Source organism: Buteo buteo, chromosome Z (genome assembly GCF_964188355.1).
Source record: "Buteo buteo chromosome Z, bButBut1.hap1.1, whole genome shotgun sequence".
NCBI lineage: Eukaryota > Metazoa > Chordata > Aves > Accipitriformes > Accipitridae > Buteo > Buteo buteo.
In genome coordinates, this window is record NC_134204.1 from 38,881,199 (window position 1) to 38,905,800 (window position 24,602).

At 42.8% G+C, this 24,602-nt stretch overlaps 2 protein-coding genes across 8 annotated transcripts in view; one reads left to right on the top strand and one right to left on the bottom strand.

Moving 5' to 3' along the window:
- FOCAD (focadhesin) overlaps window positions 1–9,692 on the top strand; it is a 134,655-nt gene extending 124,963 nt beyond the window's left edge. For all 6 annotated transcript variants that reach the window (XM_075021756.1, XM_075021755.1, XM_075021760.1 and 3 more), the window contains one exon: window positions 710–9,692. In XM_075021756.1, the coding sequence (XP_074877857.1) occupies window positions 710–783 (74 nt within the window). In that variant the 3' untranslated portion in view covers window positions 784–9,692. The remainder of the gene's footprint in view (window positions 1–709) is intronic.
- On the bottom strand, window positions 6,524–23,436 carry HACD4 (3-hydroxyacyl-CoA dehydratase 4). Of its 2 annotated transcripts, none has more exons than XM_075021763.1 (7): window positions 23,118–23,436; window positions 19,141–19,244; window positions 18,128–18,225; window positions 10,926–11,038; window positions 8,228–8,334; window positions 7,388–7,519; window positions 6,524–6,658 (listed from the first exon to the last, which is right to left on the bottom strand). In XM_075021763.1, the coding sequence occupies exons 2-7, from the start codon at window positions 19,235–19,237 to the stop codon at window positions 6,576–6,578; spliced, it is 630 nt and encodes a 209-aa protein (XP_074877864.1). In that variant the 5' UTR covers window positions 19,238–19,244; window positions 23,118–23,436; the 3' UTR covers window positions 6,524–6,575. The 2 variants fall into 2 exon arrangements, with proteins under 2 accessions (XP_074877864.1, XP_074877863.1); XM_075021762.1 differs by having other exon boundaries at window positions 18,128–18,255; window positions 23,118–23,433.
- Between the last annotated feature and the right edge of the window lie 1,166 nt (window positions 23,437–24,602).

Below are 24,602 nucleotides of genomic sequence, written 5' to 3' on the forward strand. Positions count from 1 at the left end.
ACCCTGAAAAATAAAATGCAACATGCTATTTGGAAACACTCCAGTGCTAGAATAGAAATCACATAACAATTTATTCAGGTGCAACTGAAGACTGAACTGTGGGGAAGGCATAGGAGACAGGAAGTGACAGCCTAGTAGAGTGGTCTGACAAGAAAGGATAGAGAAATGAGGGTTGCTGAAAAGATGTATGAAAAGAAAGATGGGAAGTACATGAATTACAGTAATGGCATGTGGCCCTAGCATGCACTCCATTGCTCACCTAGAGATGTAAGATTGTGAATATAATCTGTGCAAGTCATTTTAAGAGGACACTGCAAATACTCTTAAGGGAAGTGAGTGTGCTTGTGCTTCTTTCCATTAACACAGGGCACCTCCTTTGAATCACCTGATTTGTTGGACCTAAACATGGCTTCTTGAAATCTGGTTAGAAGTTATTTGCATTACTAGGATAATTAGCCTTGTTTTGAGGGTCTGCAGTCTTTAATCACTCTCTGATAAATTTCAGAATTCCCCTGTTGTATCTGCTAATCTCCACCAGAAACAATGCTAAGGGTTGTTGGAGACTCTCGTCTGTAAAAAGTCATGAAAAGAGTCAGTAAAAGGAACACTGAATCTATACCTGTGTTAGTAAAATGACTGGGGAGAATACTGTCACATCTTTTCCAGTTTGGACTGCACAGATTAATGTCATTTGTCCTTGTCTTCACAGTTACACTTCTGGCCTTAAGATCTCTTCCGGAGTTCAAGAAGAAGGCAGTGTGGACTAAAGCATATGGGTGGTAGCTGCATACTGTATCTTGTCAAATGAAGAAAACTGTTCATACCTGAAAGCATAATATTACAACTCAGGCATGAAGAAGACCAATTTCAAAGAGATTTCCTATGAGAAGGTTTTGGATTTTTTTTTTTTCCCATCCTTTTACCTCCTCCCAAAGACTCATAAGATGAAAAACAGTGTTTTGTTGTTCACTGATGGGGTCTTGTTCTTTAACAATGGGCTGTACTGAATCTAAATGAGAAACACACATTCAGTGGTTTCAGTTGAGTTGTTTCAATGACACCTGGAAGCCTCGAAAGCTGGAGTGGAATATTTCTTTTAACTCATGGAAGCTTTGTAGGAGTGAGTAAAAAAAACCCAACTTGTAAAATTTGTTTGGATGTAGCCTATTTACTAAAGTATGTTTTAGTGTAACAGACTTCTGAATGAGCATTACTTTTTAACTGATAACCCTTTTTTAGTAATAACATGATGCTCTTGCGCAGTAGTGAGAACACATTAAAGGTGTATAATGTGAGCAGGGTTTCTGAAAGCGGTGGTATGCTTGTCAATTTTGCAACAGCTTTATCAACATCATTGAAATAAGTCAACCATCCTAATGGCTGCTATGTCCCCAGCTCCAGGATGGTGTCGGTTTTCCTTCCACTTCTAACTGTTCTTGTCTCCTTTACCTTCCTTTGCACATAAGCAGAGTTTTTCTCTGCCTCTAGGCAAAAAGGACAGACAATACAGCAACTCTTTTCCACCTTTGCCATCTTAAATAGATTAGCCCCTGCCATTTTCCTTATTTAATACTCTTCTCTTTCTGAAGGAATAGAGAATTTTTCCACTTTGCAGTCTGGCTAAGACAGACTTTAAAAAGAGGTTTGTATTTAGCAATCCTCCTCACTAGAGTAGACAAAATAACTGAATATAATTGCTTGGGCACTGGTCCGTAATGTCTTCCAAAGCAGTACTAGTGAGAGCGTTGTTGATTTTGACCACCTTGCGTGAAATGTTATCGCCCTACATCTAGAAGGCACACCCTATTGCAGGAATTCTCTTAATTTCAGGACTGATAACATCTCCCCTGCAGAAGAAATTCTCCTCTGACTTCTTTATGGGCTTTTCTCACGTAACAGGTTACAGTGAGCTTCCCACAGCGATTAGACATTTCTTCAGTGATGAGGTCTGTGGAGGATTAATGCAGTACTTGTTTGTATTTCCAAAATAGTGTATAATAATGGTAATTTCCTGCTCTGTATGCAGCTGTATACTGAGAAGACAGTCTAAAGGTGAATGTACAGAAGGATTCACCGAAAGTGGTTGTCACTGAGTCAATATCTCAGTGCATGACATTTCCAATTGTGTGCACTTCTAAGTAACCTCTAACAAAGCCAAATATGTCACGTTTAATGGTGCCATCTCTAGTGTACTGTTTCAAACTAACTTACACCTTTACTCATCTGAGTTTGCATATGTATTAGCATTTTAATTCAGATTAAAAGTTTGCCTTTTTTTAAAGGGAATCTCTGGGTAATGCCCACATGCTGTTTGCATAGTAGAGCAGTGTATTAAACTATACTGATATACAGTAGAAAAGGTAAGCCAAGGGACGGCATAGCACTGCTTGAGGGTGGCAATGCTAACACAGGTCCAGGGAGCATTGGTTTAGGAGCATATCTGAAATAGTTGTACACTAGTGCATGCAGTATGAGAAACAAACAGTATGAACTGGAAGTGTTGGTCAGTTCCCAGAGCTATGGTGTCACTGGTATTAGTGAGACTTGGTGGAATGAATCTCAAGACTAGAGTGCTGGATGCAGGGCTATAGGCAGTTCAGGAGGGATAAGCAGGGCAGGCAAGGTGGAGGAGTTCTGCTATACGTAAGGGAGAGGTTTGACTGTACAGCCCTTAAAGTTAGGGATGATGTGGTTGAGAGCCTTTGGGTGAGGATTAGGAGGATGGAAAACAAAGCAGATGATGTTGTGGGTGTCTACTGTTGTTCACTGAGCCACGATGATAGCACTGATGATTTATTCTATGGGCAATTAGGAGAAATCTCTGGATTGGTAGTCCTTGTAGTTATGGGAGATTTCAACTTCCCAGACATCAACTGGGAATACCAGACCACTGTGACAAGCAAGTCTGGGGAATTCCAGAAGTATGTTGAAGATAATTTCTTGTCACATGCACTCAGTGAGCCAACTAGGAAAGATGCCCTCTTAGACTTGTTGTTTTTGAATAGAGGACTCATGGGAGATGTGATGGTAGGTGGCTGTCTTGGCCACAGTGATCATGAAATGGTTGAGTTTAAATTTTTTGGCGTAATGAGAAAAAAGGCCAACAGAGTTGCTTCCCTGGATTTCAAGAGAGCAAGCTTAAAGCTGCTCAGCAAGCTAGTTAGCAGTGTGCCCTTGGAATCTGCTTTTGATGGCTTAGGGATCCATGAGTGCTGCTCAGTTTTTAAGAACCACATTTTAGAAGCACAGGAGCAGTCAGTCCCATTGTGCCAAAAGTCAAGCAAGCAGGGCAGAAAACCAGCTTGGCTGAACAGGGAACTCCTCTCAGACCTTAGGCAGAAAAGAAATTGTATGATCTCCAGAAACAAGGTCAGGCTTCACAGGAAGAGTACAGAGCTGTGGTTCACATGTGTAGGGAGAAAACACAAAAGGCCAAAGTTCAACTAGAGTTGAAACTGGCCAGTGTTGGGTCAGATAAGAAAAAATTATTTTTTGCATATGTTAAGAGTGAGAGGAGGTCTAAAGAAGGTATTGGACCAATACTTGGTGAAGATAGTCACCTGACAGACAGAGATGAAGAAAAGGCAGAGGCCTTCAGTGCTTTTTTTTTGCCTCAGTCTTTAATAATACTCATAGACCTTGGGCTGCCTGGTTCTCTTGAGTTAGAGGACATGTAGGAGCAGTGACTCTCCTTTTGTGGACACTGAAATTGTAAATGGCCACTTGCATCAGCTGAATCTTTGTAAGTCCCTGGGGCCTGACAGGATTCATCCCAGAGTACTGAACAAGCTGGTAGATGTTATAGCAGGACCCCTCTCAATCATCTACCAGAGGTCTTGGGAGTCTGTGGAGGTCCCTGCTGACTGGAAGCTAGCCAGTATTATTCTAATTTACCAGAAGGACATGAGGGAAGACCCAGGGAACTACAGAACTCTTAGTCTAACCTGCAGACAGGGAGATCATTTACCATTTACTGTCACAAAACCAGACTTGACTTGGGGAAGAGTAATTTATTGCCAACTAAAAATAGAGTAGGATGGTAAGAAACAAAGACGAAACTAAAAACACCTTTGCACCACTCCTCCCTCCTTCCTAAGCTCAACTTCACTCCTTCATTCCTGACTCTTCTACTTCCTCTCTCCCCAAGAAGTGCAGGGTGGGTAGGGAATGGGGGTAGCAATCAGTTCGTAAACCTTCATTTCTGATGCTTGTTCTTCTTCACACTGTTCCCTTGCTCCAGCATGGGGTCCCTCCCATGGGATACAGTCCTTCATGAACTGCTGCAGCATGGTTCCTTCTCACAGGCTGCAGCTCTTCAAGAACTGCTCTAGCATGGGTCCTTTCCATGAAAGGATCATGGAAAAGGCTGCTCCAGTGCGGGTCTCTCATGGGCCACAGTTCCTGCCAGGAACTTGCTCCTGTGTGGGCTCTCCATGGGCTGCAGCTTCCTTCGGGGCACATCCACCTGCTGTAGCATGGGTATTGTGTCTAGCGTCATCCTCCATGGGTTGCAGAGGGACAACCTGCTCCACCATGGTCTTCCCCATGGGCTGCAGGGGAATCTGCTGCAGTGCGTGGAGCACCTCCTCCTGTCTTTCCCCACTAACCTTGGTGTCTGCAGAGCTGTTTCTGTGTTTTTCTTATTCTTCTCTCTCACAGCTGCTATGTAGGGTTTTTTACCTTTTCTTAAATCTGTTTTCACAGAGGTGCTATCAGCTTTGCTGTTTGGCTCAGCAGTGTCCTGCGATGGCTCTGTTTCAGAGCTGGCTGGAACTAGCTGTGTCTGGCATCAGGGAAGCCCCTGGCTTCTTCTCACAGAGGCCATCCCTGCAGCATCCCCACTTGCCACAGAGATCCAATACAATATCATATGTCATGTTTCCTCCTACAGGGCATGTTAACTCTAGACAGTTTGATGACAAACACATTAGATTGAATTTCAAGAGGAAAAATGTCCATGTTTCACCTTTAGCATGTTACACAGTGGTTTGATGTGAAGTGTTCTTGTTCTGGCTCTCTTCTTCAAAGCTGTCATCCTATTCAGCTGCTCTATGCATTTCTTCACGTTGTCCACACTTGAATCAGTTTGGGTCAGACAGAATTCCAAAGTGGAAGTACTAACCAGTTCCAAATTCCTACCTCTGTTTGCAGTGCTTTCAAAAAAAATATCTAGGGTTGACCCTATACTATTGCATGCATGACTTTGTTGCTTATGGTTTGCAAATACTCCAGTGGTCACAATAGTCTGCAGGCATTGTCTGCCGCTTATATTAAATAAACAAAAATTATAGTAGGCGACCTTTCGTAACAAACAAATGAGTTCATTGAGGCCAGCTTTACTCTTTCCTTGCATACCCTCTTAGGCTGCATGGTTTAGAAAGTCATACAGGCAAAAGCCTCTTCATTTGTGATAGTGTTCATTTTCCCTTTAAATATTATCTTCCCTCCAACTTTTATCTTTCCTCCCTCCCTCTAGTTTTCAGTCAAGCTCAAAAAAATAGCCTTACTTTTCTCCCCCACCTGCTTGAATTCAAATGTAGGTGATAGTCAATATGGATGAAATATCAGAAGAGCCCCTGCCAGCCTCTAGGCAGTTATTTGTCCATTTTTGCTTGTACAGTCCACTGGGTTGCTGTCTGTATTCTTCATTCCCAGCCTTTGAAGACTATGTTCTAGTTGCATTCTCACAGATAGTCAGTCTACAGAAGTATGAGGAGCAATGCACTTCAGTAAAACGGTTAGAATTTTGCACATAGCTTGTGATAATCATTCACTTCCCTTTAAAGAACAGTATATATTTGGCCTGACTACTGTACACTTCTTTTGCATATCTGTCTGCTGTTAAGCATGGAAGAAAATAATTGTGGGGAAAGAGATTCTTGATGTCTGCCAGTCGCATGATTATAAGTTTTTACTTCTGATCCTTAAATATTCCCTTGAATATACAGTAGATGAGTACCTGATCACTTGCCTTTGTGGTTTAGCTGCATTTTCTGGAATCTTGTTTGGAGAAGTGAAGGTTGGACAAGAATGTGAGGGATCCTTTGCGAATGCCTGGGGCTAATCATCATGTGACTCTCATAGGTTGCAAAGTTTCCAGCTTCTGCTCCTTGAGAGATTCCAGTTCTGGCCTATTTAGCGTTTAAATATATGAGGCACATACATGTTGGCCTAATATAAAATAATCGTATAGATTAAATTGATTTTGTCATTACAGAATATCTGTTGCTAATGAGGCAAGAATTAACACCAAAATAAAGGTTGTTGGTGTGATTGTGAGTGGAGGCACTCTTCAATTTTTTTCAGCATTCTCTAATATATGTTAGAAAAAATATATTTATTTTTAATACTACTGCCATTTGAAGTCAAAACTTTCAAAGTAACTAGTTATTTTGAGCAGCGTTATTTTTGAGGTGCATTAAAGAGACCTGCCTTATCTGAAAATTCTACACAGACAGATAATGTACATGCAAACAGAAGTTTTGCATTGAAAATCTTTGTCTAATTTCTTTTCAACCTATGATATGCAGCAGCCCACTGGGTATATATGTCTTATTTCCAAACAAAATATCAACTTAGCTTCTTTTCTTTTTGATGTTGCCTGTCCCTAGGTGTGCCTTCCTTTCGGAGAAGAGGTTCTGGATGATAAAGCACATACCTGAATCAAAACACAAAATGGTGTAAGGACAAGGGAGTAGAGTCCAAAGTGTCTTCAGTTGATTTAGAAGGAACAGTATGAGCCTTCATATGGCAACTTTGCACAGTTCCTTCCATGAACTTAGGAACACTGCATCACAAAGATGAGATCCTTCAAATTAGTGTTAAAGCCAATGACAGAACAAAGACTTGGCTGTAATGCAGGCAAATTCAGTTCAAATTTTTCAAAAGTATTTTGTGGAGAAGAAGGGGTCTATTTACATGCAGGTTTGGGGGTGGGGTCTTTTTTCACCCCTTTGGATAATCAAGCTATAAAAGTCTTAATTTAGATAAAACTTCTCATACCAGCTAGGAGAAATGAGTGAGGAGGGGTTGCACAGAATGAGGGTATGGTCAAATGGGAATTGATTTTTTTTTTTAAGGGAAAAAAAAAAAAAAAAGCAAACTTCAGTTAAGTAACTGTAAGACCAGGATCATTGAAGCAATTTCTGTATTTTTGTTTTGTATTTTTATGTTTCTCACACACAGTGTCTCTTGCAAATTCAATTATTTGTATTTGAAAGACATCAGAAATCAAGACAGCTGGTGATAAATAAACTTCCCTGTAGTGGTCTGCAGGAGATGTGGCAGAGAGAGAGCTTGGGAAAGAAGCTATACTGATTTGATTTTTTGTTGTTGTAGGCAACCCTGTTGTGTTGAGACCCAGCTTTCTGGAATATGAGATACTTACCTATAAAGAGCACTAGCAGGTACATTTTCAGAACATAGGGGAAGTAGATTGAAAAGGCGAATGGAAATGGTAGCTTGATGGAGTATGTGCCAAAGGATTCAAAATAAGGCAGTGAAACACAAATTGCAAATGCTGTAAAATAACATGGTAAATCTTTAGTTAAAAAGAGGTGGAAGATCATCAAAAAGCTTCATATAAAAGTCAGTTACTTTTAAGGCACAGATAGCTATATTATATGCTGAATTTACCGTGTCATTCATATGCATATGCGCATGTTGTTTTCTCCTTGAGTTCAGTTTTGTAGGTCTGAGGTGCTAATTGCTCTTAGTACTAGAATTAGCAAGTATTTCCTATTCAGTCACAAGTTCTGGTACTCCTGTAGTTGCACTGCTTTCAATATGATCTCAGTGGGCACATTTCCTGGTCTAAGTGATCAGCTGCCAAGTATGGCCTGAGCCAGTAAGGTCAGCCTCAGTGGGGGAGAAGGCAGCTTTGGGACTTGCTGCCTAATGTGGTCAGCCTGGAATGGGGGAATCCATGTGTCTTTTGTGGGGTTATTTTCCTGCTTTACCCAGAAAAATGAATGCTTTCCCATACTGTTAAAAAACCAAACCAATCCAAAACCAGACACACAAACCCCAGAGAACCCCTATTAAGGAAAAAAGCACAAAAAAGAGAAAGATGGGTGACACACAGGTTAATATGAGATTATATAAACATTTATGACTACTTTGGCAACAGAAAAATAAGTATCTTGAACGCAAATCACAATTGAACTGATCAAATTTTATTGAAGAACATTAAGGAAGCAAGTAATTGGTACCTTTCCCATCTCCTTACCTTTAGCCAGAACTGAAAGGGGATAGAGCGGGATGCACAGTGAAAAGTTGAGCCATGTCAGTGGTAGGTAGTATATTCCCATCCTTGCTAACATGTTGTAAGTGTACCTGCACCGAAAGGAACAGCAGATGAGCTCAGAGAGAATGATCGTGTCTTTAAAATAAAGATACATTCTTGAAAAATCCAAGGGAGTTGCAGAAGAGCTTGGAGCTGCCTATCAGAGAATTTCAGAGCAATACCGCAACAGTATTGTTCAGCCTGTAATTGATGTCTGAAAGTAGCTGGTTCATTGCTTTGGAAGGGTTGTCTGTGGTGCTACCCTAAAGCAGGCAGACAGCAATACAGCCTTCTAGGCCGAAAGCTTTTATCAGAAACCAGCACAATTTCGTATTGGTTTATCAGAAAATGGATTTCAGATAGGTATATTACAACTGAGAGGGGCAGGTAGAATATGACTGTTGCTTGGGACTGAGAAAATCCTGATTTATGACTGCTGACCTAGCTAAACCACTGCTGGAGGAGGCTAAACAGCAAGGTAATCACAGGTATTTAATCTGTAGTATGGCTGCCCCTTCCTTGGACTTTAGAAGGGGCAGTAGGTGCGAAAAAAGCAGTTGCCCTCCAATAGTACTGCAGCGTTTTATTCTTACTGTGGCTGTTAGTGTTGCTCACTGGGAGACCAGAATGCCTAGGACTTCAGTCTCCAAAGGTGAGCTAGTCCTAGCTAGTTTGATCTAAAAGTGGTACAGCAGCTTTCCAAACACCAGAGAAACAGGTCTGATAGCATTTTTGGTCAGCTGAAAGGCTTTTTGCCTTGTGGTCCTGCTAGAGATATGAAAATAAGGATTTTTAAGCCACTCTTAGCCAGGACTGTTTCTGACAGATGGAACCAGCATTAAACAAACTTTCTGTATTCCCTTCTTATTAATTCATGTGACTAAGTTTGCATGATTCCTGGACTGTAGAAGAGTTTGATAGGCTATAAATGTATCATTTTCTCTCAAGTTTGCCCTCTGCCACCTTCAGGATTGTCTCCGTTTTTTATTATTATTGCTTTTAGGCATAATCTCAACCCAATACAAAAAGGAAACAGCTGCTCCATCCCCTATACACCTTCTTTGGCTGTTTGTAGTATAAGCAGGAAAGATCAGATATAGAAAACCTTGCAGAATTTGCTCTCAGTATATCATTAGCCATAATGCACAGGATACTTATGTCTCTGAAGAACTATGTGGAAGAACTTCTAATACTTCAAGACTAGTTGGCTCAGGGATGGGATATATTCCTGTACACTTTTAGACATGACTGCTTCTTTGAGATGCTAGGACATGGCACAGATGCTGTAAAATAAATTGGGTAAGAATTCTAAATCTGTATGAGTTGTACTATGCGTTATTATTTGAATTGGTCATTTGCTGCTGTAGACCACACCATCTTACCTATTAAAGAGCTGCTGTTACTGCTATGATGCTGGACTCTGTTCTTTAGCAATGATAGAAAATAATGATGCATTGATAGGACTGTAATGAGCTGACAGGAGTTTACAGCCAGTATTGTTTACACTTTTGGCCTCTCTCCAGCTGCACAGAACACTTTCATTAGAGATTAGGTTCTACTATTTTAGCTTTACAAATTTCAAAATGAAATGGGATGAAGCAATAATCCAAATAATTAATACAAGTAGTAGTTTATTAACACATGTAGCACAAATACTCTGAAGCGGACTTAAAATCTTTCTTGCCAGTCCTTACATTTCCCTTTTTCACATCTCTTATAACGTATGTTTCCTTTGCTGCCTAAATCCATATTGCCCAGGCAGTCCCCAAAGCAATGCATTTAAAATAGCAGAAAGGTATTTTAGCAGAAAGAAAAAAGAAAGAAAAAATTTTGCTCCCATACAGAGGCTGCGATGAGGGCTATGTCGTATTAAAATGCTTCTTAATTCCATATGTCTTACCTGCTGTAAGTCTACAAACTGAGGTCTGTAGAGGCTTAAGTTCCATTTGAGAAATGTTTACTGACTTCAGATATCAATGCAAAAGTCAGTAACGTGGAATTTTCACCATTATACTTTTACCACAGGGAGGTACTGGTAAGCTTCCACCATAAAAAATTTTTGCGATAAAAATCCTGAATTGTATTCCTATCCATTTTGCCTCATTTGCGTTGTCCCTGCCATGTGATATATGCCCTACTACACCGAAATTCTCAGTCTCTGCAGCAGGAGCTCTTGGCTTTTTGGAAAGCACAGTGCAATTAATGCAGAATAGTCTTTCCGTCTCAGTAAGAAGCTCTACTGGTACTGCCTTACTGTGCTGCCAATCTTGGATCAAAGTGAGATGCTTAAAGAAAAAATAAAAAAAATTAAAGCAATAGGATTGGAAATCAGTTTTGGAAATTGCTGTTCTCTGGGAGGTAGTTGTGATTTCCTTCTAGATTTTTGTTAAAAAGGGCAAAGCCTTTGAACTACAAATGTTAATGCAACAATTTACTTCTGTAAGTCACTCTGCTGCTCAACTATGCGGATTTTTGTAAAAATCAGCAAGTAGCTTGTAAGGTCCAAGCTTTTATTTAAAATGGATAGTATGCTCTTCTACCAATTTCAAAATAATGAAACGAGCCTGCAGCACAGTGGCGATGGGGTTCTGCTCGCAAGAATGACCCATTTTCCCTCGTGGTTTTGCTGTTGACTCCTTACCTGACCACATCTAATAAATTCCAAAGGAAAAATAAAACACACACGACATATTTCCCTTGAACTTCTTCCTGACTGTTGATCACAACAAATAAAACAATTATTCTCTCAGCGATCTGAAAAGAAAAAAAGAACTGTGAATTCAGGTTGCACCTTCTATAGCTGTCATTTCTGTGCTATTTCGGCAAACTAGGAGGCCACAGGTGAATGCGGTTTGCTTTTCACAAACGGTCCAGTGAACGTTTCACTTCTTAGCCTGCTTTTGTTCAAGGCCCCATTGGCCTCCAGCTCGGGGAACTGGAGACTGTTGGCTGCAGCACCATAGATCTGCTATGGTGAGCGTGGAGGTTTGCTTGCCAATGGGGATGACTTGGGTTTGTAGCCCAGGAAACCTGTGGATGAGCCAGCTGAGGTTGTGGGAGCAAGGACTCCTCCCACAGCGCCCCGGTGCCTGGAGGGCTGGCGGGGGTAAGCTTCCTTGCTTGTAGGCTGCCTGGGAGGCCATGGGATACAGGAGGCCCTTGGGTGGGTAGTATGCCAGACAGTGCTATTTGACAGTCCCAGCTCTGCTTTCCATGGCTTGGAGATCTGCATCCCAAGGGATCTCTCTCACGTTAAGATTTGCAGAAAGGAAGAGGAAAAGTAGAATTCCTTATTTTTCTTTCATTCTTATTCCTGGCTAGGAGAAGTGGGTTTAAGCTTGTCATTTATGTGAATTATTGCTGTAATACTTACGTGATAGCATTTTTCTAGCAGTTGAATCTTAACCAACCCACAAGGTATGCCTTTACAAGCAAAAAGATACAGAAGTGGATTGAACAGGCAGTGTCTCCAGCTTAAAAAAAATACTTTGGCAATATTAAAGCTCAAGAAATTAAAAACAAGTGTGTCTTTTTGCAGCTTTCTTGGACAAGTTTCCCATCAGTATCCATGCCCTGCCCTGTAAAATAAAGATATCTGTAGCATTCAGTATTGCCAACAGCTGGTTGTGAAACTTTCCCAGAACAGTACTGGTTCACTCTGATTCACACTCTATTTGAAAGCACTGAAGGAGAAAACGTGCATCTATTCAATTGGTATGAATCAGTATAGCTTCATCTGGTTTTTTTTCATATCCCCTGCCATCTCTTCCATAAGGAACCTTAAGTTTAATGATTTTGTGGGTTAAGATGTCAAGTCAGTGAAAAGTCATGAAATGAAAATGGATTAACAAGGTGGTTTTTATAAGTGCAGTCATTCTCTTCACTGGTTTTCCCCCTTCCCCTTACTCCTACCTTAAACAAAGAAAGAACTTGGCCTCTCAGCAAGTTTGTGTGGTAGTTTTGCTACATAATGTTTACTGGTTCCTGCATGGAACATTTTGCCTGCAGACTTTTTTTTCCAAACCACATCTATCAGATAAACCAGCCATCACTTCACTATTCAGCAAAATTACGTGAGAGCAATTTTTCATACAGGAAGAGAGCATGTCCATCCCCTAGGGACCTGGTTCCTCATCCTGAAAAGCACTGAGGGGCCACAACAGATAAAAATGCTTTTGCTGCCTCTCACTCTGCCCTGACTGTCATCTTGTGCTGCTAATCCCATTGGTCCCTAACAGAGGAATTGATTTCTAAGAAGGTCAGATGTTGACAGACTTCTGTATACATGGGCCAGGAAAGAGAGAGTTAGAGATAGTAAGTCCTATGTTTGTACACTGATGCTGAGGAACCTGGCAAGAAAATGGGGGAACTGGAAGTATTGATGCAGGATCTGAAACCAGATACAATAGAGATAGGAGAAGCATGGTGGGACAACCATCACAAGAGGGAAATCAAAACAAAGGTAAAAGCAGTGCGAACACTGAACGGGATTGTGTGCTGGTGAGAATAAATAAAGTAGAACCTGAGTTAAAATCATTTTGGTGGAGGTTGGTAAAGGAGTGCAGCATTGGTGGTGTGGGCATTTTGTTACCAACCCTAAAATCAGACTGGGACGTGGAGAGGGAGTTCTGCAATATTGTTAATATGAGGAATGTTTCAGGGAATTGTCTCTTGATTAAAAGGTATTTTCAGATGTGAGAGCTGGCAGATTTTCCAAACAGTCACTTGCTCTTCAAGAGGTGGCTAGGTAGAAAAGTGCTAGAAAACAGCATGGGTCAAGTGATGAGGAGCTGATCCTGTTCCAGTGAGATAAAAGGATAAGCAGTAGACAGGTAGTTACCATGCCCAATTTCAAAAGGATGAGCACTGGCCAATGAGACAAGAGTAGCTATGGAGACCCACAATTCAGCCTCATGGTCTGGGAGTGGAAGAGGCTGTGGATTTCCTTCTGTCCCCGGGGCACAAGCAGATGCACAAGAAGCAGTGAGTATCACCTAGCTGGGGCTCAGCAGATTTCCTCCATCAGAGGATTCATGTTTGGGAAGGGGAACAGTGGAGGCACTCAGCCTCACTAGTTGCAGATGATGGAAGTCAGTAATCAAACTGTGTGAAGTAGGTTAAGCACCTGCAAGAGCAGGGAACTGGACCTGACACAAAGCAGGTCCCCTGTAGGTTTTCTGCTCCTGTTAGACAGCAGTCTCAGCCAGTAAACAAAGGGATGCACAAAGCAGCCATCAGGCCGAAATTGAAAACCGCCTGTGGCCTTGGTCTGGAGCATATCTGTGGAGCATGACACAGGCTTGGCTGCTCAGGGCAATTGTGATGTCCTCATGAGGATATAGTGGCATTCTACTGCTTTTCTGTGTGAATCAGGAGGTTGCCTGCTTGCTTGCCTTTATTCCCTTCAAGTTTGCAGATGACATGAAGCGGGGAGGGAGTGTTGGTCTGCTGGAGAGTAGGGAGGCTCTACAGAGGGATCTGGACAGGCTGGACCGATGGGCCGAGGCCAATTGTATGAGGTTCAACAAGGCCAAGTGCCGGGTCCTGCACGTGGGTCACAGCAACCCCATGCAGCGCTACAGGCTTGGGAAAGAGTGGCTGGAAAGCTGCCTGGAGGAAAAGGACCTGGGGGGTGTTGGTCAACAGCCAGCTGAATATGAGCCAGCAGTGTGCCCAGGTGGCCAAGGCGGCCAACGGCATCCTGGCTTGTATCAGAAATAGTGTGGCCAGCAGGACTAGGGAAGTGATTGCCCTGTGCTTTGTGCTGGTGAAGCACTGTGTTCAGTTTTGGGCCCCTCACTGCAAGAAAGACATTGAGGTGCTGGAGGGTGTCCAGAGAAGGGCAATGAAGCTGGTGAAGGGTCTAGAGCACAAGTCTTATGAGGAGCGGCTGACGGAACTGGGGTTCTTTAGTCTGGAGAAAAGGAGGCTGAGGGCAGACCTTGTCACTCTCTTACAACTACCTGAAAGGAGGTTGTAGCAAGGTGGGTGTCATTGGTCTCTTCTCCCAAGTAACAAGTGATAAGATGAGAGGAAACAGCCTCAAGTTGTGCCGGGGAGGTTTAGATTGGATATTAGGAAAAATGTCTTCACCAAAAGGGTTGTCAGGCATCAGAACAGGCTGCCCAGGGAAGTGGTGGAGTGACCATCCCTGGAGATGTTCAAAAGACCTGTCAACGTGGCACTTAGGGACACGGGTTGTTGGCGGACTTGGCAGTGTTAGCTTTACAGTTGGACTCAATGATCTTAAGGGTCTTTTCCAACCTAAACGAATCTATGATTCTATGACATTGTGCCCTTTTCTTTCATAGCACTCATACCTTTAGGTAACCCAGACACAATTGAACATAGATGCAGGGGTTAGTCAGAGGCTGGAGACCTTTTCAGCAAGTGACAAGGCAGGTTGCTATTTGAAGAAGAGGAGATTCCAGTAAATGTCTGTTGATATTGTGCCCCTATACACACACATCTATACCTATGTACATGGAATCATGTATATATATAAATATACACACATATATGTGTATATGTATATGTGTGTGTATACACACACATATATATATACATGTGTATAAAAAGCATGTGCTGCTACTCAGCCACAGCTCATTTCTTCTATGGATCATCTGTCCTTACATGAATGAAAATACCGTATTCTCTGTTGCTATTTTCTCGCTTGAAAAAAAAGGGCAAAACTAGAAGTTCTATGTTTTCAAATTCATAAAAAGGAAGTATGTGCTGACACCTCACAAAACATAAATACAATGGTTTCATTTTTCATTTCTTCTTGTTCTTTGTGTTAAAATCAAACTGGAATTTCCTTCCTCTCCCAGCATTGGTCTCTCACAGGATACAGCAAGTTCTGTAGAATGGCATAAATTTCCACAAGGCAGCCTGGGCATTTGAAGCAAGTAAGTGAAACAGAGCAAATTAGACTAGCTGAGATGAGGGCAGGAGCAGGCAGTACATTCACTTCCATTTTTTAATAACCATGACTGTGCAGTATTGTACTTGGTACCTGAAACCCTTACATAGCTCTTCAATTTAGTGAATGTTTAAAAGAAAAAAGTAAGAAACGTGCTACTAAATAGTTCAAGTTAAAAATTATGTTTTTATCACAAAGCTGTAGTACATCACTTTTAGTCTGGCAAATCCAATCCTGTTTGCACAAGATGAAGAACTGGTGTTTTGTGCACAAAAACAGCAGTCTTTTCTTACATCTTTCCTACTCTCTTCCTTGTTAAAGTACCATTCCCATCAGCCTTTACACCTTGGCCAGATTACTAGATTTCATTATTCTCTGTTTTGGCAACTGCAATGACATGTGACATGTTGTCCTGTCCTCCTGTCAGTCATTCAAACTGCAAATGCCCTGAGAGACATCTCTTTGCACCAACTTTGTGACCCTCTCTTGTCTTCCCTTCCTCCAGAGCATCCATCACACAGGACTCATCTTTATTTCATTGTGTGGCTTGGCCTTGGCCTACCTAACCCTTCTCAGGTGCCTGGTGGCCTGAGACTTTGTCCCTCAGTGAGGCCATCCTGAAGGAGTTTTCTAGAAAACACCTCTGAGTTTGCTCTTCCGCTATCTGTAATGTGTATCTCAAAGTGTTCCTTGTAAATGCTACTAAACCACAATAAATGGGGTATTTGGCATAAATCCTTCATTCAAACTCTGCTTAAATCTTGTCTCTGCTATGATGGCTACAAAACAACCAACCACCACAGGGGTGCTTTCACAGCTTGTTTTAAAGGTGGCATTACCTCCACCCATGCACTCCCCTGACATTGCCAGAGCCAGCTGTTCTCTCATCCTAGAGATCACCTGAGATGAACTTCACTGTGGATATGCACGTGTTGCATGGCCTGAGGGATGCATAATGATATGTTTTAAACTTAGAGTCAGAACAGGTGGTGGGAACGCAGAACAGGGCAGCCACTGTCAAATTCTTGCAGCTTTACCAGTGCCCTGACTATGCAGTAGGCTAGAGTAAGGTAAGCATCTTTAACTGTCCTTCCCCAGTTCATTGTGGAAAATATATCTTTTCTTTTTTCCTAAGGGGCAGGGAGGAGAGTGTGGCAAGGCATATGGGCGTACCGTTGGCATACAACTGCTTGACCTGCACTCTCACAGCAAAAGCAGGGCAACCCAAGTGATAGCAGAGTCTACACCAAAGAGCCTGTACATCTTGCTTGGACAGCATGAGACTACTGCTAACATCAAGGCAAAAGAGTTGTTTGCAGTAAGAGAACACTTGGGGAAAGAACTAAGGATCCAAAGCTACCTTTGTTGTGAGCCAAATGTTTGGAGTCACAGTGCCGTATCGTTCCCTGACCCACTTTCTCCATGCTGCCCTGGAGAGCACTGCGGTAATTGCACTGCCCAAGAAAGTTTCTTGCTCAGACTATCCATTTCGTATCTAGTGTCTTTTGTGACAACACAGTGCAGTGTTTGTGCAGGCTTCCCTGATCTCTGCTTCTGCAGGGCTGGGTAGGAATGGAATGGACTATGTCAGGGCTGGGGAATGTGTAAACTCTGCCAGGACAAGCCTTTCTTTAACGACTATTAGCATTAGCAGGCTGCTTTTCTCTCCAACAGATGACATGAGATTTGTTACAGGACACATTAGATAGGATACTTTTTTTTTTTTCCTAGATTAGTATAAAAGCATGTAGATTTAGGCAGGGAAAAAAAGTTAATTGCAGTTTGACGAATTTGCTACCATACTTAGCAGCATAAAGAACAGAGATCTGTATTAGTCAATCAATTTCTAATGGATATTTAAAAAGAGGAACATCTTCACCCATGCAATATGTCATTTGACAATATGGGCTATCCAGAAAACTAAAAACATAACTAACTACTCTTACTCTTCTACCTTCTGACTGCTGAGAGCAACACCAGTTTCACCATTATTCAAATACTACGGATTGGAAAGGTCTGAAGGTAAACTCAAGTCAACATTTTTACTTTTTCCAATACATTAAGAAAAATACCAGAACTTGAGATTAACTCCCAACAGAAAACAAGAGTGTGCTAAGGAAAATGTCAGAGAATCACCTTGTTTTCTGCTACAGCATGTGATCTTTTGGCTGGTTGTCTGTCTACAGCTGAACATATGCCCTGTAAACCCCTGAACAGCATCAGAACCGCTGGATGTTGCCACAATTTGCCTCTATCTGGGTTTGAGAGGGCAGAGGCCCTTACAGCAGGAATATGACAATTCTCATTTCATTCCCCTCCCAGCATTAATTCTTCTTCAGTCCCTTAATTTCTCTTTATCGATTCTTTTCCTTCCACACGCCATAACCGCCAGCAAACCCTGTTTCAGGAGGCTTGATGTGCTGGTGGTTTTCTCACTGCCATCCCTTTGCTACCCATAAAAATCTCATCTTGTGCTTGTCTACAAAATAAATATGCACTTGTCAGTGAGGAAATGGCATGGAAAAGAATTAGCTACCGAAACTTAGGCTCTAAAATTTTGTCTTCTGGCTGTAAACAAGTTGGCTGGGAAGGTAGTATCCTCAGCCACCTATGGCGCCTAGAAATGGGGGCTGCCCCATTTCTGCAGGTGGCCACTCCTCTGGACATCCTCCAGGTCCCTGCTGTTGTGGGCTGGGCGGCACTCACTATGAAGTTTCACTCAAAAAGTTCAGAGAGCAGCTCTTTCCCAACCCAGTTCTGAGGGCCCAGTTCCTGCAGTTAGCAAACCATTAGCAGACCAAGATCCCTCAGGAAGGGTGCAGGTGGACCATTCAGGGTAGTTCAGCCTGGGCTTGTCCCCAGGGGCAGGCAGAGCTGAAGCATGTAGGTCGTGGAAGGAGGGTCTTGAGAAATGGGCTTACCTGCAGAATCCTTGGGAAGAGACGGCTTTTATCAATGCCGGTGAGGATGTGTAGGATCTCCAATATAGACAACAGCTGGCAAAGGCGCATTACAAGTCCTATGGAGTAAAATGTGTCGGCCAATGAATCTACAGGCGAAGTGAAGAGGATAATTAGAGGGTGGTTATATGGTGAAAGCCTGCACCAACTATTGGGTTTGCTCTTGCCCCATCACCACTGGAGATGACAAGAAATAAAGTTCACACAGTACCAAACTTTTGGGTACTAGAAGCAAAGCTTCGGGGAGGGGAGGAGGCAGTCCACTCTGTGCGTGTGGCTCTGACAGAGGCAGGAAGCTGAGAAAAAAATGGGATCCCCTATACTTGATGCACTGGAAAACACTGTGCAGGATGTGTTGGTTTAAAGATATCACTCTAGGATATTTCTAAATATGAGGAAATGTTGAGGAAATGTACGAGGAACATCTAAACATGAGGAGATGTTGAGTTCCTGCCTGTATCTGTACCCATGGCACTTCCTAAAACAAGTAGACCACAAAGTAGGTATTTTATGTGTCTACAACTGTCCACCATTATTTTAAATTTCCAGTCACTAGTTTTCTATTTTTGTGCCTTAACCCCAGGCAATGGAAAGAGAAATAATGTTGTAATGTTTTTGGAGATAGAGAGTCATGTGCAATAACCACAAAAATATTGCTTCAATAAGATTAATATTCACCATAACAACTGGACCTAATCACATTTAGGTCTATGTCCAAGTCAAATGTTAATAGCATGCTGCTGAATATTAAAGCTCATTAGCAAAACAAGAGGTTCATTCCTAATGTGACACAGGCAGAATGTAAGTACCAGTAATTTGTTCGTCCTTTTTAATGGAAGACACAATGTTTTTCTAACTGAAATTACAGCCCCTGGACACACACCTATTCAGAATCCTAACTTTATCTCTAATTTGATGTTTCTGTGTGCCACTGTCTCTTAAAACGTTTAAAGAAAATATAGAAGGAATCCTACCTTTTCCAAATGACATGAACCTGATGATCATATTTGTAAATATCCAGGAATGTCCACAGAATTGCATTAAGTCATACACAAAGAGGTAGGTGTTCATGGTAAAGCTGTGGAGGTGAAAATGCAAACTGTATGACTTACTACAATATTCAAGCTTTTGACCTGTAGAAATTGCAGCCTCTTTGGACATGTTAGTAAATCAAAGGAAAACAGCTGAAATGTACACAGATCAGTGAAAACTGTCTGTGTCTATCAGTGGTCACAGAACAGTACTTTCCCTAATGGATCAAAGGCTCCCTTTGCTGATACACCTAGGTTATGCCCAGAAAAAATTGCTGAGTTTCCACCAGGGATTAGGGTGATCTGTGGCCATACAGTGAAATTCGTTCCTCCAGAGGAAAAAGTAACTAAACAAAGACTCCATTGACTGCTGGATTCAAGCCTGAGCCCCTTGGCTTGGCTCTACCTTGATGGTGTGACCAGACTCGAGTGACTGCTGGGGTCTCACCCACCACAGCCCTGGTGAGGGCCTTGGAGTCCCCCAGACAGCAGCAGGATTTCTGCACCTGGGAGAGGTTTATCCTGTTCTTCCCAGAAGACATGCCTCTAGCATGCGCTCAAGACAGCTTAAAGTACAATGCAAATAATTTGCAGTGTCTCCAGCAGACGGCATAGTTTTAAGTATTTATAAAAATGTAGGTGAAGAAATGGAAAAGAAAGCCACATTTCAATCTGCTTTTATTTGATGCAGTTTGAAGGATATCTGTCCTTCTCTTTTTTCACCAACTTGCTCTACAGGTTTTCAAGATAAACTTTAAATTAAGGTCTTTGTTTTTCTATACAGCCTGTGTTTCCAGTTGCATTTAATAAAGTGAGTCTTCTGTTGGAGCAGACTAACTCTTGTAGCTAATTGTAACCTAATTTTCATAGGTAATCTAACTTTTTGCAAATCTTAATAGGCTCTGGAGACACTTAATTTCCCTTTCCCATAAATGTATTTTCTTCTGACTTATTCCAGAGAGAGAGAGGCTTGCCTGTCCTCCAGCTATGAAAAGGACTGTCTACCTTTGTGGGAAATTAATTTGTTAATTTTTTTACTAGAATTTATCTCTTGTGTTTGACCAATTGATTTCCTGCCCCAATAGGCAGTAAGATCTCTTTAAGTTGCCCCTTGATCCAGTGTGTTCATGTAGTTTGTCTCTGCCATTAAACTTTATTTCATTTGTATCTGTACATTAACAAACACAGTGAAATTCTGTGTTTAGAAGTATCTAAATATTATAAATGCATATCCTTCATTCCCAGCATTGGATCAAGACCGTAAATAACAATACACACTTCCGTAAATTGATCTAGATAAACCGATCTCCTAAATTTTTAATCTAAGTATATCCTAGAGAGGTCACAGAAAATGCCTTTCTTCCTTTCTTCCTGTTACACAGGATGGCTGCTATTCATATCATCACTTCTATAAGCACAGAAAGATCTGCTGGCATAATTTACATCCCAAGAGACATCAGTGCCCTTTGATACCATGAAAACAAGAGATATGAGGACCCAGACAAAGGAATGTATTCCCTTCACACTCCTTTTGGGAAAAGTATGATACAAGTCAATTGGACTAAAGTCCAGTGAGCTCTACAAATATTGACCCAAAATCCCATCTGCTTTATTACTGAATGACACTTTGTTCTCTCTTGTGGTAAGAAAAAAAGATGGGACACTGTACATTAAAAAAGGCAAAAAATTAAGAACATTGTTCTGATCTGAGAAACAGCCTTATTACTGGATATATAGGAATTACTGTAGTGGGTATGAAAGTTACAGGAACAGTTATAAAAATATTGAGGCTTTCCAGTGCGCACCTCCACCAGTCTCTTTGGTCTGGTATTGCCATGTAGGCTTTGCGCTGGATGCAAGCTGAGCATATGATTTCTCTCTTCTTCTGAAGTTTACTGTGCTACATCTGTCTCTCATCCTCAGAACTTGTCTGTCAGTGATTTGGGATTATTTGCCAAACTATTCCTCTACTGGCTGGCTAGAAAACTGTTGTCTTTACAATTCTTAAGCTGCTTAATCTTAGCTAAACAGGACGTAACCAAGAAGAGATTTGTAAATGCAGCTTCACGCTAGTGTTTTGGCAATATGGCAGCCATCGTATGTTAGAACTCAACATTTTTAAAATGTACTGGTGACTACTGAAATGTATACATGCTGCTGGCATTTATGGAGGGCCCCGTATTCCCAGTGAATTGTAGAGATGTGCTGGTGGGCAGCGTGCCGGTGTTGCCTGGAGGACCATTCCCTGCCCCAGAGCTGTGAGCAGCACAGCTCTCTCACTTGGTGATGCTCTCCACTGTGTGAAGGAACGGCCCTGATCTCAAAATGGGGTTTCATCCTACTGGGTTAATCGCCGCACAAAAGGTACTTAAGACCAAACAGAAACCTTTGACAGAAGTGAAGAAATCTGCAGAGAATAAAACGTGATTTCAGTGTACTCAAAGGAAACTGAAATGTAACTGTTCTCTAAGGTCTTTCTCATCCAAAGGTTCATCTCTCTACCTAGAGAACCAGAAGCAGACTGAGGATAACCTGTTTCACTGTCCTAACAGTTTTGTGTCACAACACAAAATTCAGACATCTGCTTCTGTTTGAAAGGTCACTGGCAGAAGAGACAGGCTTTAAGTAGATTTTCTGCTCCCCTCCGTTCACAGCAGGCACAATTCCACATTCACCTCACCCTTGCAGACAAAACACTGACGGGCAATCCACCAGGTAGCTATTCAGTTCCTGACCCTGCCCCAGGCTTGCTGGCCAACCTTACAAACCTTGGCCTCCCTGGTGCCTGCTCTGTAAAGTGGACTTGCTACTGCATTTATTCCTTGTAGTGTGATGTGCTTTAACACTTTCAGGGTGCTTTCATTTGAAGGTACTGGAGGAGCACTGCACATTTCAGTATGCTGCCTGCATTGATTACAGAAGAAACACACATGGGTCTTGCAGTAGAGAGACCCAGGAGGCTGGACTTGCTGTCGTTTTCATTGTCAGTTCCACATCACTTACTGTGGCTGATTTTATACCAAATACATTGAAATGCTAGGGATGTGTTTATCATATTTAGGATCAACCTTGCTTAGTGTAAAGCTGTATCCGCTTTCCCTCTGACTGAAAACCTAGGAAACGAGATGAAACGTAAGACCACTCTGAACTAGCACACACAGCAGCATGGTCCCAAACATCCTCTTTGCCCTTTAATTCACCAGCAGAAATTTTACCATCGATACAGTTTTAGCTTGCAAAGCTTGATCTATTTCCACAGGCAGAAAAATCACATAAGTATAATTGCTGCATTTTGTTACTTTTAGCACAGTGTGTCTCTGTGTTAGCTACCACCAGAGGTAAGCAGGGAGGTAGGTACCCTCAGTGTCTGAAGGGTGGTCAGGACCAGGTCCCGCTCGAACAAAGGGGACAGGTAGCACCCAGCGGCGCTCAGCTCGGGGCAGCCCTTGCCCTGGCTCGGTGTCCCTTGCAAGGTGCCAGGATGAAGGCCACACTGGGGTCCCTCTCGGGGAGGTCCCACCCAGGCCTGCATGAACTGCGCGCTTCCCTGCCTCCACAGCCACGGCACTGCTGCCTTCCCGTGTGCCCGTACTGGCTGGCTGCACAGGAGGAAGCAACCCTCGCACTGAAACCAGAGAGCAATGTTCCTTTTTTTTTTTTTTTTTTTTCAGGATAGGTCTGCTAGAAAAGCCCCTCTGCTGACATGGTTTCCTTTTAAGTCATATTGGTCTGAACTTCTACCCCTTCCACCTCCCACCCCTGTGACAAGCTGCAAGCGCTGCAAGCTCAGGAAGAAGAAAGCTGCTGAGAACCAGTACAAAAGATGTACTTTTCTCTCGCAGGCACATCTCACACCCCCCCCCCCCGCCATCCTTTTCGCATTTGAGCAGTCTGGGTCACCTGTGCTCAAGAGATATTACCTGTTGCAGGGGTCAGATTGCTGCTGCTGCTGCTGCTCCTGATCTTTCTCCTTTTTTCTCCCTGCAGCTGCAACAGCTGTTCGATAGGCGATCACCCCTCCTCCTTCCTCTTCCCCCACCCCATGACGTCACCGTATGTAGCACCGAGCAGGAACAACACTGCACTTCCCCGAGAAAGGACTTTCTAACCCCAAGTATCTTCAATTGCCCTGCTCCTCACCCAGCCTAGCCTAGCCTAACCTAACCTAAATTGGTTTCTTGCAGTTGTACCAGTAAGCTAGTCCGTAAATCCCACTAACTTTGTCTCTTAACCCAGAGAAATTTTTTTTAAGGATTACTAGAGAGAAGAAATGCAAAATTAAAAATCTGTTCCTCTCTTCTGTTTAAATCATCAGTGCTACAACAATGCTAACAACACTACCAAGTGATAAGGAAGGCTGGGAGCATAGCATAAAAGGAGCCCTTTAAAGTATTTCAGATAGAGGAAAGACTTTTCCACTTCTTATCTACAAATTTCTAGTTATTCATGCCTGTGTGAAATATGGAGACTACTGGCAGGGGAAATGTATGTGTGCATCCCAGTTTACTTCTGCCCCGAAGTGTTTGGGATAATCTCAGCATGAATCAGATGAAGAAGAAAGTCATAACATGTTCATAAACTCCCTTCTGCTAATAAATAAGTTTTTCCACTGGCACTCATGTTGACAGCACATCCCATCCTACAGTGAGATTCGAAATTTGATGTTATGACTGAAGAAGTCACCAAGGACATAATGAGCATAGGATGTTACGTGTAAGTACAAGAAGTCTGGGAAATAAAATGTGCCTTGCTGGGTCTCACCCCTACTGCGAGTGGCACTGAGCTCCTGGCAAGACCATCTCCACTCCCTGTGGTGTCCTGGAGAGGTGAGAAATGCCTCCCTGGCAAGTGGCTGATTTCCTGGCAAACACAGCGGGACACTGTTTTTCATGGTCGCATCTCCCACCTGGGACCTCAGCAGAGGAGTCGCGCAGTTACGCCTGGCCTTCCTGCTGGTGTGGCAGCTCGCTTCTACTGCTCAAGAATCACCCTATTTTTCCAGGCTAAAGATTGTCTTTCTTTCTCGGGAGGAAACGATAAATCAGCGTTAAACAAAGGGTTAAACAACAGACGGCTCTCGAAAGGCTCAGCCCATGGCTCTTGCAAAACAGCTCCCACCCCGCCAGCCGCTGGCAGGAGAAGGGAGCGACCAACGCCCCGGGAGCGGAGCTCGCTCGGCCGGAACCAGACCCGGCAGCGGCAGCAACGGCTCTTCTCCAGCCGCAGGAAAGCGCTCAAAAGCGGCAGAAGGTCACCGGCGAAGTCCCTCTGGCAGGCGGCTGCGGGTTAAAGCTCCCGCAGGTGACAAGGGCACCTGCAAGCGCTTGCGGGCCGGGTACCCGTTCCCTTCCGCGGGGCTGGCTGCCCCCCTGGCGCAGCCTGGCGGCAGGCGGAGGGGGGCGGCG